Below are 17,249 nucleotides of genomic sequence, written 5' to 3'. Positions count from 1 at the left end.
TACACTGGTTGCACTTCCAACAGCCTCCCAAGTCGTCCATCTTCAAAGCCTCCTTGTACAATATACCAAGGTTAAATCACTACTTTCCTATAATAATCATTCTGGCATCCAAATCCTGAACTTTCTTTCACCCAAAAACCTGCATTAAATCCGTCTTTACTCTTCATTTCATCTCTTTGCATCACTACACAATAGTATAAACAATCGTGTATCGTATACAATAAAATAAAAAATATACAATTGGCACACATGTGGTTCTCAAACGGGGGTCCGTGACAGTCCATGAAGAATTTCCACATTTAAAATTATCATGATATTTGGGTATTCTGTGTTGACACAATGAAAATATTTTCAATACATGTTTAATATATTTCATTTACATTAATATCTTGCCTTGTTCTGTCTCGTAACTGTTAAAAAATATTGTCTATATCGTATTATTCCAAGGGAGAAATACATGAGTGGGTCCCTGACTGAGAAAATAAATGAGAACCTCTGTCTTTAAACCCCTTTTCTTAATTTCACACTGATTATCTTTGTCTAATAAAATGTCAGTCTGTGTTTGAAAGGCTGCAAGTCCCAAATTTGCTCTGTTCTCATGGGGGAATGCACCAGAACTGTATTTTCCACTGGTTCATCTCTATAGAAGAAATCTGTCTTATAATGTAGATACATAACAAAGACCCACAACAGAAAATGGTAACCTGTTAGTCTATAATAAACTTCACCTCAGTGCCCACAGTCGTTTCCTGAGCCGCAGATGCCAGCTCTCCGGCTAATGCAGGGATGTCTCATTTTGGACTGAACTCTTTAATTATTCAGTCATTATGCTGCTTTATACTGGAAACGTTTCACAATGTGTCCTGGACACCGGCGGCGTATACATCCATTAGACTCTCTCTCTCTCCAACACCTCTGTCCTGTTGACGTAACAGGAGCGTTTGCGGAGTATCAGCACAGAACAGCCACTCTGCCTCCTGGATGCTTGCTCTTCATGCTTCCAAAGTGTCTAAAAACAGATGGAGACAGCGAGACCCAGTGAAGCACTCCGATTTAGCAAGCAGCCCGAAGGCATATATAATATATAAAATACATACAGTACGTACAGCTTGGTGCATGAATCACAAAGTGACTGTGTATTTGTCTGTGTATTTGTCTGGCTGTAAGCAGCAGACTGTCTTTACACAAATTAGGCTTTTTCTGTTGCAAACCTTGAAATCCATTTGACAGCTGTATCATAACGGAAAAGATACGTACGAAATTAATTAGACTAAGTATTACATTTATATTTTAATGAGCGGGAGCGATTACATTGGATGACACTTTTTTGAAGAAAATGTTTCATGAGTCAGCACTTTTTTCGGCACCACACTGCATCCAATATGATTTCACACTAATATTGTAAATAATTGAAATACTTGTGAATAATTTAAACTTTTTACTTCCCCATAAGTGTTCACAATCCAAGTGTAGACAACAATTATTTATGATTGAACTCACCCTGACTTAGTTAACCTGCTGTTAAAAAAACTGGGGCAGAACCTGTTGCTAAAATACTGGATGTAGTATCTCCAGTTGTTTCTGAAGATTAAATAGTGTAATGTCGAAGCGTATCTGATATAAAGCACTGAATGAATAAATGATAAGGGTTTGATTTGATGGGATTAATGGAATCCTGTCAAATCAAATTCAGGATTCATTTCGAACACCCTTTCTCTTCCTACAATGGGAATAAAACATTTTTTGGTAAAGTTAATCGCTGCTGCAGAAAATCCCACAAATGTTATTTGCGCTTCTTGCTTTTCTTCCAATTTCTTTATAGTTAACCTTAAACCGGCTTCATGGGGTTTCAGTGTGGCGCCTGTGCTGCTCCTCCGGGTCATTATCTCGCTGTAGCATGAACCCCTGACCTCTCTGTTTTCCCTCCTCACTTTCTGACATCAATTTACAGCTCTACTTCCTTGCAGGAGAGTATTTTTCTAATAGTGCATCAGAGGGTTTATAGACACAGATTGTTCCAACACTTTCCTTGCACAGACCGATGGAATCAACTAAAGTGGGGACATGCGTAGAAAATGTTTACGTTTGACTTCCAAGGCTTCATTTACTTCCTTTGAGGCAAGAAAGCTGTAAATTGACGTTCTGGCTAAATTGCTAAGTCATTATACACAACATTGACATAATTCATAACCTTTTTTTAAAGCGACACTCCAACCTTTTTTTGAAAGCTTCTATGTTTCCTGCAAACCACACTATAAGAAACTGTTAATTCTTTGGGTGATTGATGAGTTTATTTTGGTTTTACCTCCACGAGTTGGTTTCATGGCTGTAAACTTCTATTGTTTTCAGATTGGTGACACCGTCAGAGCCTCCCACAGCCAGCAGGGACCCGTTGAACACAACCAGGGACATCTGAAGCACAAAACACAGGTACAAGAAAAATAAAAAGTATCAACAGGTTAGTTTAAATCATACAATATGTGCGTTTAATGAAATAGATTTGTTGTTTTTACTATTTTGCAAACCATCCCAGGGGTTTTCTTATCGAGTGAAACTAGTACAGAGTATCATCATGTACTTTCAACATGGATCAATGTGGTTGGAAATGTTGATTTACTGTACTGGTCCAAATTGAAAGAGTTTAAGAAACAGTTGATATTCATCGTGGATTTTTTATTTGGCGCCACCAGCAGGGCAAAAACTTCACTTTCACTTATCCAGGATGACACCTCAAAAGATTCTCCTCTGGCATCACTGTGAGTGAATAAGTGATGAATGGATTGTGATGAAATGTTTGTTACTACAGACACCCATGTGCCCCTCAGGGTAAATAAATAAACAATAACTGTGACCTTGTGCATCATCGGGTCAAACCTTTAAATTATTCAAAATATACCAACAAAAACAACACCCTTGCCTCAGTCCCTTCTCTCCTCTCTCTCTTTCCTGTTTTAGCTATTTGCATGTAAATATACCCTGGATATTAAATCAGCGTGGAGCCCTGACTTCTGATCTCAGCCATTACTCACGCTGTCCCTCTTGCTCCTCATGCATTTCACCGGGGACCACCTCATGGTGTCGGGGTGGAACCTCTCGGCTTCACACAGCTCCAGGCTCAGCTCGTCTTTGCCCCCGGACACGTAGATATGTCCCAGGTACACGGTGCATCCGGCGTTCTCCCTGGGACTCCGCATGTGGGCGCATATCGACCAGGTACCATCTACCGGACTGTACCGCTCCACTGGGGAACATTTAGAGGATAGCAGAAGCCAGATGAGGCCATATATACCATATAATACACAACTATACACACTGCATGAGTAACAGTACCTCACAGACAACCAGAGCTTATATTTATATACAAAACTATACAGGATTTATTGATCTAATGCAACTTTAGCTGTACTTAGAAAGTTAGAAAAGTCTGTCTGAAAGCAGAATCCCAATGATATTCATATATATTTACTTTTTAAATTGAGGTCTTTTTAAAATGATGAAATACCGGGATTCCCAACCATTTTTGCGAGCACTTGAACAAAAAAAGGTTGTGGGAATTTTACTGACGTGCATTTCTCACAGACTGAAATAGTCGTCAGTGACAAGTGATGGCAAAACATAACCCTTGTTTATCTTTGGCAAGGTCAAGGGGACAAGAATTTGTGTGTGTGTGTGTGTGTGTGTGTGTGTGTGTGTGTGTGTGTGTGTGTGTGTGTGTGTGTGTGTGTGTGTGTGTGTGTGTGTGTGTGTGTGTGTGTGTGTGTGTGTGTGTGTGTGCGCGCGCATGTCTATCTATAGTTATGAGGGCCAATTTTGGCTAGAGAATGCATTATGTCAATGAATGTCCTCACAACTACAGTTAGACGTGTGTGTGGGACACTGGCAGAAAATATAAGGTGAAGCTTGTTGTAATGTGTGACTTAAGGCCTGAGATTATTCATTATAAGTAATGGTGGGAACAAGTCATTTAACATAATAACTTATTGAGCTATTTGTGAGCATGAATTCCCAAATTAATAAATTATAACCGGGTTTGCCGGCTTATCAGTACCTCTGCCGAGAAGCTTTTTGTTTTGTTTTAATCGTATGTTTGTCAGTCAGACGTGTCACCCCAAAACTTGGTGGAAGGATATTTTTGTCTATTTCTTTAACATTATGAGATCAGGTTTGTTTTTTGCCATTTTCACTGTTTTCCCAGTGAATAATTCATGGATCTCGATTGGAAAACCCAGGCACATTTAGGCAACTGCTACGAGTGTGTAGCATTTGGTGCAGCTCGATTGGATGTAAGGGAATAGTTGGTGGAGCACTTCTGAAACCTCTACTGGTTCTTTTTTTGAAAATGTGCTCTGGATAATTTGTGCCACTTCTAGCAAGTCACATTAACACATAAAAACTGAACAAGCACTGGCAGACTATTAAATTTAAGTGCATGTAATTAAACTTTATATCGTCGCAATGGGGATTTTAGAGAAGCGCCGGAACTTTTAGTCAGACATTTGTTGATACCAGCTTCCGAAGTGTGACGATTATTTGGATTTTTCTGTTTTTATAGCTTTGTCATTTGAATAAATTTAGATTTGAACTGGTAATACTCGGACAAAACAGCACTTTTAAGACCTCGAATTGAGAACTGAACATTTGTGATAGGTGTTTTTTTCTATTTTCTTATTTTCTATGGACTAACCAGTTGATTGATAACATCTTTAAATTGACCGTATATATATCGTGCTTCCCTAGTTTTAATGACAACCCAAACTGTTTTAAACAACAAGCCCCATTCACCCATTCACAGACAATTTGGGGTTCGTATGGACTGGAAGAGCCAGGAATTGAACCACCGACCTTCTGGCCACCGCCCCTCACATTTGTTGACACTTTTACGTCTGTTATGTCCGATCTCGTCTCTCACCTGAGCTCAGAGCCATGTCTCCATCATTCCCCCCGATCACATACAGGTGACCGTCCAGCACAGCAGCCGCTGCTCCGGCTCGTCTGCTCAGCATCGGGGCCTGTTTGCTCCACGCGTTCATTTGGGGATCAAACCTGGAGCAACGACACAAAGGTAAGCACGACCAGTTTGACAAGCGGGCTGTCAATCATTCAATGTTTGCATAACACAAATTCATTATTTATTTTTTGCTTCCTCTGAGTCAGACTGCTTTCAAAGTGATGTGAGGTGTTGGGGAATTAACATTGAGATGTACAGAGCAGACGCAGGCTACTGGTTCCACTTTATTATCATGGGTATTTTTTAAAGGAGGTATTTTGTCGTGTATGACACAAACAAGGACGTTTCCTCAAATGACACAAAGCTGAAAACAGAACTAGGTGGAATTGGAGAAATTGAATTTCTGTTGTGAACATGTTTTTCTTCTTTTCAAAAAGAGAAAACTATTGACGGAGAGATTTTCTTTTTGGTTCGATCCCCGGATCCTTTAAGCTGCAATCCAAAGTGTCCTTGGCCAAGATATTGAACCAAAATTGCCTCTAACAGCTGTGTCCGCAGTGTGTATAGATGGTGTGTGATAGATAAACCGCAGTGTATAGATGGTTTGTGTGTGAATGGGTAAATTTGACTTTCACTATTAAACGCTTTGGGTCATTGGTGAAACGGGGAAAGTACGATATAAATTCAGTCCATTTTATGAGATTGTTAAAAGTGACATTCAATCTGGATGAGACGTCTTGAACACGTTCCTTTTTGTTTCCAGTGATAACGAAGAGGAACGGGTCATTTTGTGAGATCTTCAGCAGGACTCGTGCCATTCTACCTCTCCACGGTGCTCATAGCCGTTATGCCATCGTGTCCTCCAACAGCAAACAGGTATTCGTCCATCGCCACCAGACACACGCCGCTGCGGGGGCTGCTCAAGGGTGCTACATCTGTACTCCAGCTGTCTGTGTCTGGGCTGTACCTGTGGGGGCGGAGGTCGAGGAGAGGGGATGTCAAAGTTCTGCTGGATAGTGAAATCAGCGTCAAGTCAAACATAGAAAACACATATTTCTCAAGTGTTTTGTTTCCTCACTGCTTGAAGGCCATTTTTTACCTCCCAGCTCAAGGCAATTAGATATAAAAAAGGAACAACAACAACAACAAAAAACCCATCTCTTCTTTATAATTGGTCATTTGTTTTGCCTGACACGTCAAAAATTCATCCTAAAAAGTCACAAGGGCTGAAAGCGTCCCTCAGACAATAGGTGCACTCCAGTAACCCAAATGAGAGCTGGCTGGTTCAGACCCTTAACTTCAGGTCAGTGTCTGCAGGCAGCCGGGGACGATCATTAAGGGGTGAACGGGCTGGAGAAGGAGTGACTGTGGGAACTGGGGCCAGAGCCAGTTCCTCCGAGACGTCAGATAAAGAGAAGCAGAGGAAGTGGGAGAATGGGCAACGGGAGTGTGGGTGTGTGGGAGTGTGTGTGTGTGTGTGTGTGTGGGAGTGTGGGTGTGTGGGTGTGTGGGTGTGTGGGAGTGTGGGAGTGTGGGTGTGTGGGTGTGTGGGTGTGTGGGTGTGTGGGAGTGTGGGTGTGTGTGTGTAGAAATCCTGTAAAATGAGGATTTAGTAGTTTGGGCATACCTCATAAATATAATGATTGAGATTTAGTTATAATGTCAAAAGGTCTACATCTTATTTCTGTTTTGATGCTGACCTCTAGTGTTCAAAGATGTGAACTACAACAACAAATAAAAAGGGATCTTGGTGTGAATATGAGTGTGAGTGGTTATTTGTCTCCAGGGTCCCAACGCTCAAAGGATTTAAATGGTAAAGATGATGGATGGATACAGCTGCAACCTTTTTGGCTGTGTAAATCGGATCTATATGTTTTGTGCCCTTTATGTTCTATGTTCTATTGTGTTGCTGTTATCTTGTTGGAGACAAGAAAACGTTTACATGACTTCCTCCTCCACAGATGAATGCTGTCAGATCCAAGCAGCTCTTATGTAACTATTCAATAGCTGATTGGTATTTCAAACCATCACCACTTACTCACATATACCCATGACTGTGGAAAATAGTGTGTGGCACAGGAATGGATAATTATGTGAGTTTAAATACCAGGAAATAAACACGGACCAAAATAAACGATTTCCAATTACAACAACACAGAGACTCAGCAGTTTGATGTTTGAATTCAACTGGGACGTGAAATTCAAAAGAGTGTGTGACAAAAAAAGGAAAACATGATGATGCAAGGTTCTTACAGCCTTGAAGAGCTTACGGTGATAATAAAATGTTATATTTGAAGTGTGAGTAATAATTATTTACCAAATTAAGACACAGAAATGTGAGTGAAAGATGTGTTTTGAAGCTGAACTGTCTCTCACCTCTCCACACTGCTGTGACATCTGATTTTATCCTCTCCACCCACAGCGTAGATCTTTCCTTCCAGGGAGCACACAGCCACAGATCCACGGCTGTTGACCATACGTGCTGCTGATCTCCACTCGTTGTACTCGGGACAGAACTGCTCGACCAAGCAGGACGGATCATCTTGGGTCCATCCCCCGACTACCAGAACAAAACAGGGCACACGTTACTTCATGACGATGATCAATCAACACATCTTTTACATCTACTTGTGGTGAACACCAGGTAAATCGCTTTCTTTGCACCTGGAAAAAGACATTTAGACAAATGTCTCAGAATCATATCTTATTTTTTCTGATTCTCTAAATGCATGAGAAACAGTTGAGGAGGCAAATTCAGGCATAAATCCAGGAGTTTCTGACTTTTCTGACTGGTCCTTGGAAGACGAGGTGTGATGGAGGTGAGCTCAAAATTATAAGAAACCTAATAAGATGGAAAGTCGACTGAAAGGTATAAAACATATTAAAGAAAAACTGCAATGTTGCTTTCACATTTATAATTCTCATTTTATACATGTATTAACCTTTTATTCTCTATGTAATATATGTCTTTAATTTCCTTTTAAAAGCCACATTTTTATTGTATTATAATTTCCCAAGATACATTTCTCTCAGACTTTCTGTAAATTTTATCCGAACTAAGAGAATGACGTCATCAGATTATTTTATGAAGCGACAGAAGAACTATCCCTTATCCACACTTTGCATTGAAAAGATTAAAAACTGTCGAATGCCTCTTTAAAATCATTAGAACATTTAGATTAAAATGGTCCCTGCTTCTGTTTTAGTTTCTAATGTCACTCTTTATAATGTAAGATCTCATGTTGCACCATGAAGTAAAAAAATGTTTTAAATCAGAAACTCTTTGTACAAACTGACCCATGAACATCACATTATCTGCGGCGTCTTTAGGCGGAGATTTGCTGGGGCGACTGCGGAGGGGGGGCCCTCCCTTACTCCCTTTGATCTGCATGTGCTGGGGCTCTGGGGCCTCGAGGGCCTCTCTGCAACACACAGACAAAAAACAAATTAAATAGACGTGAGCAAGTTGGAGACATATCTCAGTCATAACTTTCCTTAAAGCTGAATTTCTCATGTTCACTATATGTTTAATTTTAGATTTATTCACAATGTACAATTTATATATCTTATCCTGAATAAGGAATTACATTTTAAAAAGCATAAATTGGATTTATTGATTTAAATTATGCAAAACAAGCCTCAAGTCAACATTTCCCTCTGTTAAATATTCTGTAACAGCACACAGAAGATTTAGGTTCTTACCCTTGTTCATTGTACACTCCCATGTTTTATCTGCACTCGTCTCAGAGTCAAAGACAAAGATCTGTGCTTCGGCCTCAGTGCAGCAGCTTCCTGTGAGCGGGGGGTCACGTCTCACACTGCTGCTCTGCTCCCAACTCTCTCAGTGTTCTGCTCTGGCATCGTACTCCTCCCCCCTCCAACCTCCCCCAAAAAAACTTTATGATTCAGTGCATCATCCCACCTTCTCCTCAGCCTGAAACCAGAGACTCCTTTACCCTTGGAGGTGTGAATGTCCAGTTGAGGCTCAGACGCCGTCAGTGGCCTCTGAGTCACTGGTGTAGAATTTAGACCGAGCGAAGGCCGCTGTGTGTCACGGTGGGTGACACACAGTCATCTGTCATTCAAACTCTGAACCAACACACGAAACAAACAGTACAACTCTATGATTTTACTCTTATTTTACACTGTTATGCATTTTTAAGACTTTTAGGCTATTTGGAGACTTTTCAGTGATCATGTGCATGTATGTATGGATATGGAATTTATTCACCTATGTGGCTGCATGTGTCTATTGTTTTTTGATTCCATTGTATTCTAATGATACAATGACAATGAAGGTTTCTATTCTATTATTTACCTTGTAAAATGTTTTGATTTTCTGCAGCTTTTACATAAATGTCAGTCTTGTTTTTTTATCAGCACCTGAAATATAGTGATGCAGACAATACAATCATTCTCCATGTGCTTTTTAGGTAAAGGGGTTTCCCTGCTCTTATACTGAGGATGTGTCTTCACCTTTTCACCACAGGGTCCAGGTTTCCATTTCTGTCTGACCTGACCCTGTCAGCCCCCTTCCCCAAAATCACTCATCCATTCCATCCCTTCTTTCATTCCTTCATTCCTTCATTCCTCTCACACTTCCTCTGCTTCAGAACGTCCGTATTTATATCTCTGACCAACAGAAACCGTCCAATGGATGTATAGATAGATAGATAGATGGATGGATAGATAGATAGATAGATAGATAGATAGATAGATAGATAGATAGATAGATAGATAGATAGATAGATAGAACAGACAGACCAGTTGGAGCAGAACAGGAGGACAGGGCCCTTCAGAGTAAATCCAACAGCTCTGAGGTGTTGCAGTATAAAGTCAGATGTAGTTGAGTTTCCTCCTGAGGCTCCACTGTGATGATTAAAGTTTGTTCCCATGAAATGTCCTCAAACACCCTCAGAGTCAGGATTTAGTGCGTGAGACCCAACCGCCCGGCTGGCCGCTCTTATTCGGGCCCTTTGCGACCTTGGCAGCTCGGCCGGAGCCTCCCGCCCGGGGCCACTTGAGCCATTTGCTTGTAAAATCACAAATATTCAGGAGGTCAAGGGTTTATGAAGAATGTGAAGATGAAAAAAAACCCCTGCAGGCTATCGTCTGGACCATGAGCAAGTTATTCATGTAAACAGTTGGGAGCAGTTGTCTAATTCTGTGGTGGATGGTGCTGAAGGAGCCTTTTGTTGTAATAACTACAATATAAAATACTACGACTCAGAAACCAAAGTAAGTAATGGGGGCTGTCGTGATCTGGAATCATCTTGGCATCGCTAGATAGAGTGGGCATTGAAAAACAAAGGAACTGAGCAGCAAGCGACGTGAGAGTAAAGTAAAGTAAAATAGTCGTTCTAAAAGTAATACATCAAAATTGACACAGGGGCCAAATATACTGTGTAGTGTGAACAGGAGCCAGTGGTGGAGAGTAACAGACATTTCTACAGCTGGTTCCAATAAAGAGTGAAATAAGTGACATCTGAAGTCTGGATGCAAAAGTACAAACATTTAGAATCAAACACCACTTTTCATTCATCGTTTAACAGCTTCATAATTGTCTTTTTATTTTCATCTCATAAATTTAACATCTAGAAATAGAGGACGGTTATTTTAATGACTTATGGAGCAGATGCATCAGATCTATTTCTTGGTAACAGCTGGTGAATACCAACACACCCTGAAATATACAGTTGAACTGATTTATGGGGGAAGATGTCTGTCACTGATATTAGGGAGTAAAAACCTTTTGATAACAATACAATAATAATAATTATATCACAAAAGATGTCATTATCGAACCTTCAAGACAAAAAAGGTCATTGAGGTTTGATATTCTACAGTTTAACCATAAAATGTTTTATATAAATAACTATAAATATAAAAAAAACACACAAATACAACCAAGATATGGAACTTGACGATAATATAGAAAATAAACAAGTATTGTTTTACATAACTGGTCATATTGGATTTTATCTGCAAAGAGAGATGCACATACCAGGACCATTGGTCAGGAAAGATGCCGATTGGTGTGGATCGGGATCAGGGGGCGGATCCAGGATTTTTTAAATCACTATTTTAACACTGCAAGATTTTTCAAAACCTTTATTGATTTCTCAGAGAATAATAACTGGATCAAACAAACAATCAGGCATGTTGAGGGTACTGATATTTACGAGTGTGTGCAATTTGGTGCAGGTCTAAATGAAAATCTGGCTCTAATGGATTTAAATGTGCTTTCATAAGGGCCTAGGTGAAGGTTTCTACAAATGTTCTCATTTGATTGACAAGAAATAATTCACAAATTGTCTGTGTGTTTCTTTACGATCGCTCAGAAATTTGGCTCGTGCACAAATGTGTCTGCAAGAGACTCATCACTTCGGCCTCCGGGAAACTGACTCTCTGTCTTTTCTGGCAGACGTGAGTTTACAGAACAGTGCGTCGGTCACGAGGGAAGAATTTGTCCTCTCACACGCCACAGGTCCTCTCAGAGCCGGCACTTGACACGTGAACCCACCTGCAGCTGTCTCTGGGGACTTCCTGCCTGACACATGTCACAACAATGAGGCGTGCTGCACCGCACCCATGTAAGGGATCCTCATCACGTCACCCCCCCCCCCCCCCCCCCCCCCCCCCCCCCCCCCCCAACGTGGAGGCTGGTTGGGTGTTTGTGTTGCCGGGTAAGATTTGGCTGATGCTGAAGAATGGATCAGACAAATGGATTCATCTTTTCAACTGAAGAAATCTGACATGAATATACTTTTTATTACAGGAAATGGAAAATTTAGAGTCTAAGTAAATTGTAGCACAGCCACAAAAAGGTTTTAGGCAGGGAAAAGCCATTATGGAGGTCACTTAGCTTCAGGCAATTTGTTCTTCCTCTACCAAGCTTTAATGTATGTTTTATAACTAATGTGAATATGTCTTTTTGGATTTGCACACTTCCTCATTTGTATTCCATTTGGTAAGTAAGTAAGTGCAGTTTATTTAATAAAGCAATTTTCTTGGACCAAAGTCACAGAGTGCTTTCACAGAAATGAAATGAAAGTATCGATGCAAAATAAATATATGCAATAAAAAAAACTGTGAAAAGAGGAAGTCACACGAAAACGCTCAAAATGCAATGTACATGGTACGACTAAATTCTGTTACAGTTTTTATTTTAAAGGTTTTAAATTATACTGCACAACCCAAATCGGCACGGAGAATATTCCAAAGTGTTGAGGCAACAACTTTCGCGATCACGGTTACATGGGACGACTACAGTGACAATATGGGTCTGATGTGATATTTATCTTTTACAAAATGCATTAATAAATTAGCACAATATATTGCGTGGTCACTTGTTGAACTTAAATTACTGTTATTGAAACCTAAAGAGGTTAGAGAGGAAAAAAAAGGAACTCTCCACCAGTGATTTATCTTCATACACAAATGAAATCTAAAATCATGTCAATCACTTCGATCCAGACGAACACAAACTGAGCCCGTTCGGTGACCTTGACCCCGTCGACCTGGAACGATCTCGTCACATTCTCCTCGCGGTTGTAAAAAAAGAAGACAGAAAAAGGAGCTGCAGTTGACCCACAAACCCAGTTGAGGAGAAAGTGATATGAAGGTGAAGGAAGAGGAGCCACGATAAAGTCAGCAGCTGCGCCGCCTCACTCGGTGACATGTTTGACAGATGATCTGGAGGCTCGGAGGCCGGAGAGCGTGGAGAAAAGTGCAGAGATGTGTCCTTGACATTTTGGACGGAGAGTTTAAAAAACACTTATAGGCAGGATTAAGATGTTTGTCACAGGCCCAGATCTAAAATACACAAAAAAGAAGGTCATGAACAAAAGGCAATAACAACTTTAGTGTGTGATTGTGTTGGCCAAAAAGAAGTCGTGCAGTACTCGAATGAGAGTCAGTGTCAGTCAGTTGAACTAAACGTTGTTTCTTATTTCTATCTATACGACATATGGCCACGTCTGATTGAAAGCTGACAATTGAATTTACCAGGCCTCTGTAAATCTCTGCTTGATGGACATTTAAAGCTAAATTAGCCGCTACTCCGGAAACACACGCACATTACTGACCGAACTTACAGGGGGTGAGTTGCATTGTGGGCAATCTCAAAGCCCCTCGGCTATTGTCTGCCGACCAATTAGCCTTCGTCGTCACTGGCCAATATTTTGGGGGGATCCAGTGTAGACAAAGGAAATCTGGGCCAAGACCCTGTCTTTGTTTAGTTTCTTTCATCACATTTCAACTGTTTCTCCACACAAACAGCGACAGTTTGGGCTCATCTCTATTCACAGCTGTACCTGATACATAAAAAAGCCCAGAGCCGATGCATTTTGCTCAATGTGTTCCACCACTTTCATTCTCGACAAGGACTGATTCCCTGTGGGCAACCAAAGCTTCGCTCAAACGTGATCGGTCAAAGCAGAAATCAGGAGGCTTCAGGCCCCAGAACTCTTGTCCCTCGCCCCCCCCCCCCACACATTCTGCATATTCACATGAGGAATCTGTTAAATAGAGATTAGAGTGTGGGTAATGGGAAAAGAAAGGAAGGAAGGATGCATGGAATAAAAAGTTCTGCTGCTGCATCAACTTGAATCCTCTTTATTAAACCGTCCATCAGTAGTTTGATAGTTTTATAATGCAGTGCTATGTTAAATCAATGGATTTCTCTCATTAAACATAGTGATGAAGTCTCGCACAGATCAACTATCATATTTCAAATCCACATTCTGACTCGTTTCTCTCACCAACTTCATTAAAATATCACAAACAACCCTGGAGTCTGTCTTCTGCATTTGCATTTCAATTTTTCAACACAGGAATTATTAATACGTTTATAATCACGTCGTTGCTAATCCATCGACAAGCAGCCGTCGTCAGAACCCACAACAGACAGATTGTTCGCAGCCTGAGTGTGGGCAGCTCGAAAAGCTGCAGAGCAAAGCCGACGCAGGCGTCCATTAGTGTGTGTGCCTGAAACACAGCGGCTTAGTAATCACATTCACATCATCACAGACTTCCCAGACCGGTCTCAGAGGAGCCCTGCATCCAGCCCACACACCGCCATAAAACTGCAAGTGTTGCCTTTACGTTACTTTACACAGGGGAATAATGAGAGATGAGAGGAAAATGCATCACACGGTTCTACTGTGTATCATCAAATTATGACCGTGCTCTCTATCCCCGTTTCCTACATGCTCCAAAAATGACGTAGTTAAGGAAGCAGGAGATCATAACGTAGTTTTCCTTCAGAGAAAAGTCACAAACAACGTTGCATTGACAGCGTAGAGGTAGAAAGTGAAATCTCTAATCTTTAATTTCTGGATTCTAATGGTGTGACACTGAAGTATGAAGACTGAGCTAAAAAAGGACCCATAAAACTCATACTTGCTGTAGTTAAATGACAAAAACACGAGAGCTTGAGACATGAACTTTACTGTCGTTGGACGACAATCTCTAAAATCTCTGCAGCTCTGCAGGTCACATGCAAAATTCAACCTCACTATCATTTGAAAACCTTGGACCCCCTCAGGCTGCAGCACTGATCCTCAGTGTGCAGGAGAGATGGGTGATTACGACTCAAGCAGTTAAAGCAGAAGCTCTGTTGTTGTGTTAAAACAAATACACAAACATTGTGTCATTAGAGGCAGCGAGTGGCCACACAAACACCAGCGGGGGGGGGGGGGTTTCACAGTTTGGTTCTGACACAGCAGCTTCACACGCTGTGGACAGAAAGCTTCAGACTCCTGCTCTCAGCCATCGCTCATGTCTAACGGACACGATGAACAGAATCACGGAGCTTAGTCATAATGAAGGCTGCTTGTTTCTCTCTTCCTGGAGCCGGGCCCTCAGCAGCCTGCTCCGTGTGGTGCAGAAGGAGCCAGATTAACACATGGCTCCACCAGTCTCCAGCTGGAGGCAGCTCCTGCTCTCCTGCTGCTCTGCACAGATGGGACGGGCCACGTTCACTGTAAGTGTACAAGGACGCTGTGTTACCTCGAGATGGTTTCACACAAGGTCCCGTTCATGTGACACTAATCCTGAGACACCCCCCCCAGTGAGGAAATATTACACAAGTTATGAGATGTGATACGATTTGTATTTGTTTCTGGTCAAGATGAGCAATGAATTAAAAAACTTTCAAATATAAATACAAGCAGGGAGAAACACACACACACACACACACACACACACACACACACACACACACACACACACACACACACACACACACACACACACACTTAACTGATTAAAAACACAGAAAAATCGAGGGATTGGTGACACAGAGGGTAAAGAAAAGATGACAATTTGGATGTGATTTTCCACAGCACATCCATCCTATAATATATCCATCCATCTTATAATAAATGTAATTATTTGTACTTTGTACCCTGGCCGACCTCATATTGGGGCCAGAGGAGAACAAATAAATAACAGCTGCAATTGAGATATACACCGTAGTTGTGCATCTTTGGGAAATAAAGAAAAATAAAGGCCATTTGTCACTGATGTTCGCTTTAATTGTGCATGAATAGGGCAATAAGCCGATATTCTTAATTAATCTTGATAAATATGTGGTGCTGAACATAGTGTAGCAGTTAAGATGCATCCAGGTGAAGCTGCCTTTGTCTGGTCGGGACAGTAAAGCAGTTAGAGAAGTGTGGAGTCGTTGTAATATTAATTTGACAGTTGTTACCTCCGCTGTTATGTTTTCTTCTGCATTTGTTTGCAAATTTGTCAACTACTGGACGGATTAACCACAAAACATGGTAGAAGGATGTGATATGGGTCAAGGAAGAACGCTTTTGGTTTTTGGTGCAGATCTGGATCAGGTGGCACTTTGCATGTTGGGGTCAATTCCTCTCATGTGAAATCAGTGTGAAATAGGCATCAGGCAGTTTTTAAGAAGATATTCCCCCTGTGCCATGTGCTGCAACCTTGCAGGAACCAAAGTGCTGCGTCTCAGAAGGATCGTGTGCTGCAGGTTCAGTGGAAACTCCACTTAATTAGAAGTTTGAGTGTCTGACAGCAGGAACAGATGATGCAGCACTTCAGGAGGAGCGAGGTAATTAGCCCCAGAGGAACAACATGAGCACAGGGAGAGTTTCAAGACAAAGTGCCAGACCACTCTGCTGCGAGCACCGAGGCAACACGACAGAGCAGAGGAGCACTGGCCCGGTCTGCTTGCACCCTCAAGTGGTGAAACAACCCTATTACAAGAAGCAGGAGAACACATGGCAGCTGGGATCAGTTTGGCTCTGTCATGCATCCACTATACATTTTTGGACTTGGTGATGTTTCCAATCAACCTCTGAATAATAAATTGGATGTCAAACACCACCCGGCACGAGAAGGAGAGAGAAACGTGAGATGCACGACTGTTGAGTCTGAGGAAGATGAAGGAGCTGAAGTTGCTCCGTAAACAGTCACTGAACGGTTTATTAATTATGATTAATAACTCACACAGAATCCTTTGTGTGTTATTCACAGAGGCCTGTGCGTCACCACAAAATCATGATGGATGATTGAAGGAAGTTTGGTTTATTGCTTCATCGTGCAAACCTGGCTGAGCTCACAGGGGTTAACGACACATCACAACTTCATATCAAATCTAAAGATCTGCTTATAGAATCTAAACAACAGTTCAAGCCCCCAAAAATAAATGAAACACAATCTGTTAACTTTGACCATCAAACCCTAAGTCATTAGAAGTAATCACTTTTACTATTAATTACAAATTTTGCAGATCTTTATAAATAATAATAATATGATAATTATTTCTTCTTTGTAATGCACTTTGTAACATTCATAAGAAAAGTGCTACATATAAACAAAATAAATAAATAAAGTGTATTATCATATATTCAGAGCTAAACTGGTGTTTTATATGCATATATGATATGCAGTTTCTTTAAACTCTGAACTATTTGTATGTACTTTGTGTTAAACTTGATTAATTCCTGGTGTTGGAAGCTTCCCAGTGAAACCATTCCCCTCTCTTCACGTGGGGTTAACGTCCTGAGGGTCGAAGTATCGAGGCTGTGGAACATGAGGCTCTTTAACCTTCACCGTCCAAATTTGTCTGTACTTTCTACTCAACTACATTTTTAACATGCATTGAGTTACATGTTGACATTGTTTTTCATATTTCTTTAAAAGTAATCAATAATAAGAGTCACTGAGCCAATCAGAGCCCACAGGTAACAGAAGACTCCTGCAGCAATGTACATTTTCATCCTTATACTTTTACTTTGGAAAAAATGCATGAGTACTTCCTCCACCA

At 41.0% G+C, this 17,249-nt stretch overlaps 2 protein-coding genes across 3 annotated transcripts in view; one reads left to right on the top strand and one right to left on the bottom strand.

Annotated features, from left to right (window-relative positions):
- Window positions 1-121: 121 nt before the first annotated feature.
- Window positions 122-8,835, bottom strand: LOC117768154 (kelch-like protein 20). The gene is made up of 8 exons (XM_034596308.1): window positions 8,651-8,835; window positions 8,246-8,370; window positions 7,325-7,508; window positions 5,772-5,915; window positions 4,910-5,043; window positions 3,030-3,241; window positions 2,306-2,412; window positions 122-1,009 (listed from the first exon to the last, which is right to left on the bottom strand). The coding sequence occupies exons 1-8, from the start codon at window positions 8,671-8,673 to the stop codon at window positions 952-954; spliced, it is 987 nt and encodes a 328-aa protein (XP_034452199.1). The 5' UTR covers window positions 8,674-8,835; the 3' UTR covers window positions 122-951.
- A 190-nt stretch (window positions 8,836-9,025) lies between these two features.
- LOC117768150 overlaps window positions 9,026-17,249 on the top strand; it is a 21,659-nt gene continuing 13,435 nt past the window's right edge. The window contains exons 1-3 of one of the 2 annotated variants that reach the window (XM_034596303.1): window positions 9,026-9,156; window positions 9,382-9,438; window positions 11,373-11,541. The gene's annotated coding sequence lies outside the window, so the exon portion shown is untranslated. Of the gene's footprint in view, window positions 9,157-9,381; window positions 9,439-11,164; window positions 11,542-17,249 lie in introns of those variants that run through there. The other variant, XM_034596302.1, reaches the window with a different exon arrangement.

The sequence above is a fragment of the Hippoglossus hippoglossus genome, chromosome 9 (assembly GCF_009819705.1).
Source record: "Hippoglossus hippoglossus isolate fHipHip1 chromosome 9, fHipHip1.pri, whole genome shotgun sequence".
Classification (NCBI taxonomy): domain Eukaryota; kingdom Metazoa; phylum Chordata; class Actinopteri; order Pleuronectiformes; family Pleuronectidae; genus Hippoglossus; species Hippoglossus hippoglossus.
The sequence above is the reverse complement of the archived record's forward strand: the minus strand, read 5'-3'. Positions and strand labels throughout refer to the sequence as shown.

Coding starts and splice junctions, on each gene's coding strand:
- LOC117768154 (XM_034596308.1), bottom strand. CDS start 8,673: ATGGGAGTGTACAATGAACAAGG. Junction 7,509..8,245: donor AGATAATGTGATGTTCATGG/GTCAGTTTGTAC, acceptor TTGTTCTGGTAG/TCGGGGGATGGACCCAAGAT. Junction 3,242..4,909: donor AGACATGGCTCTGAGCTCAG/GTGAGAGACGAG, acceptor AATGTTCCCCAG/TGGAGCGGTACAGTCCGGTA.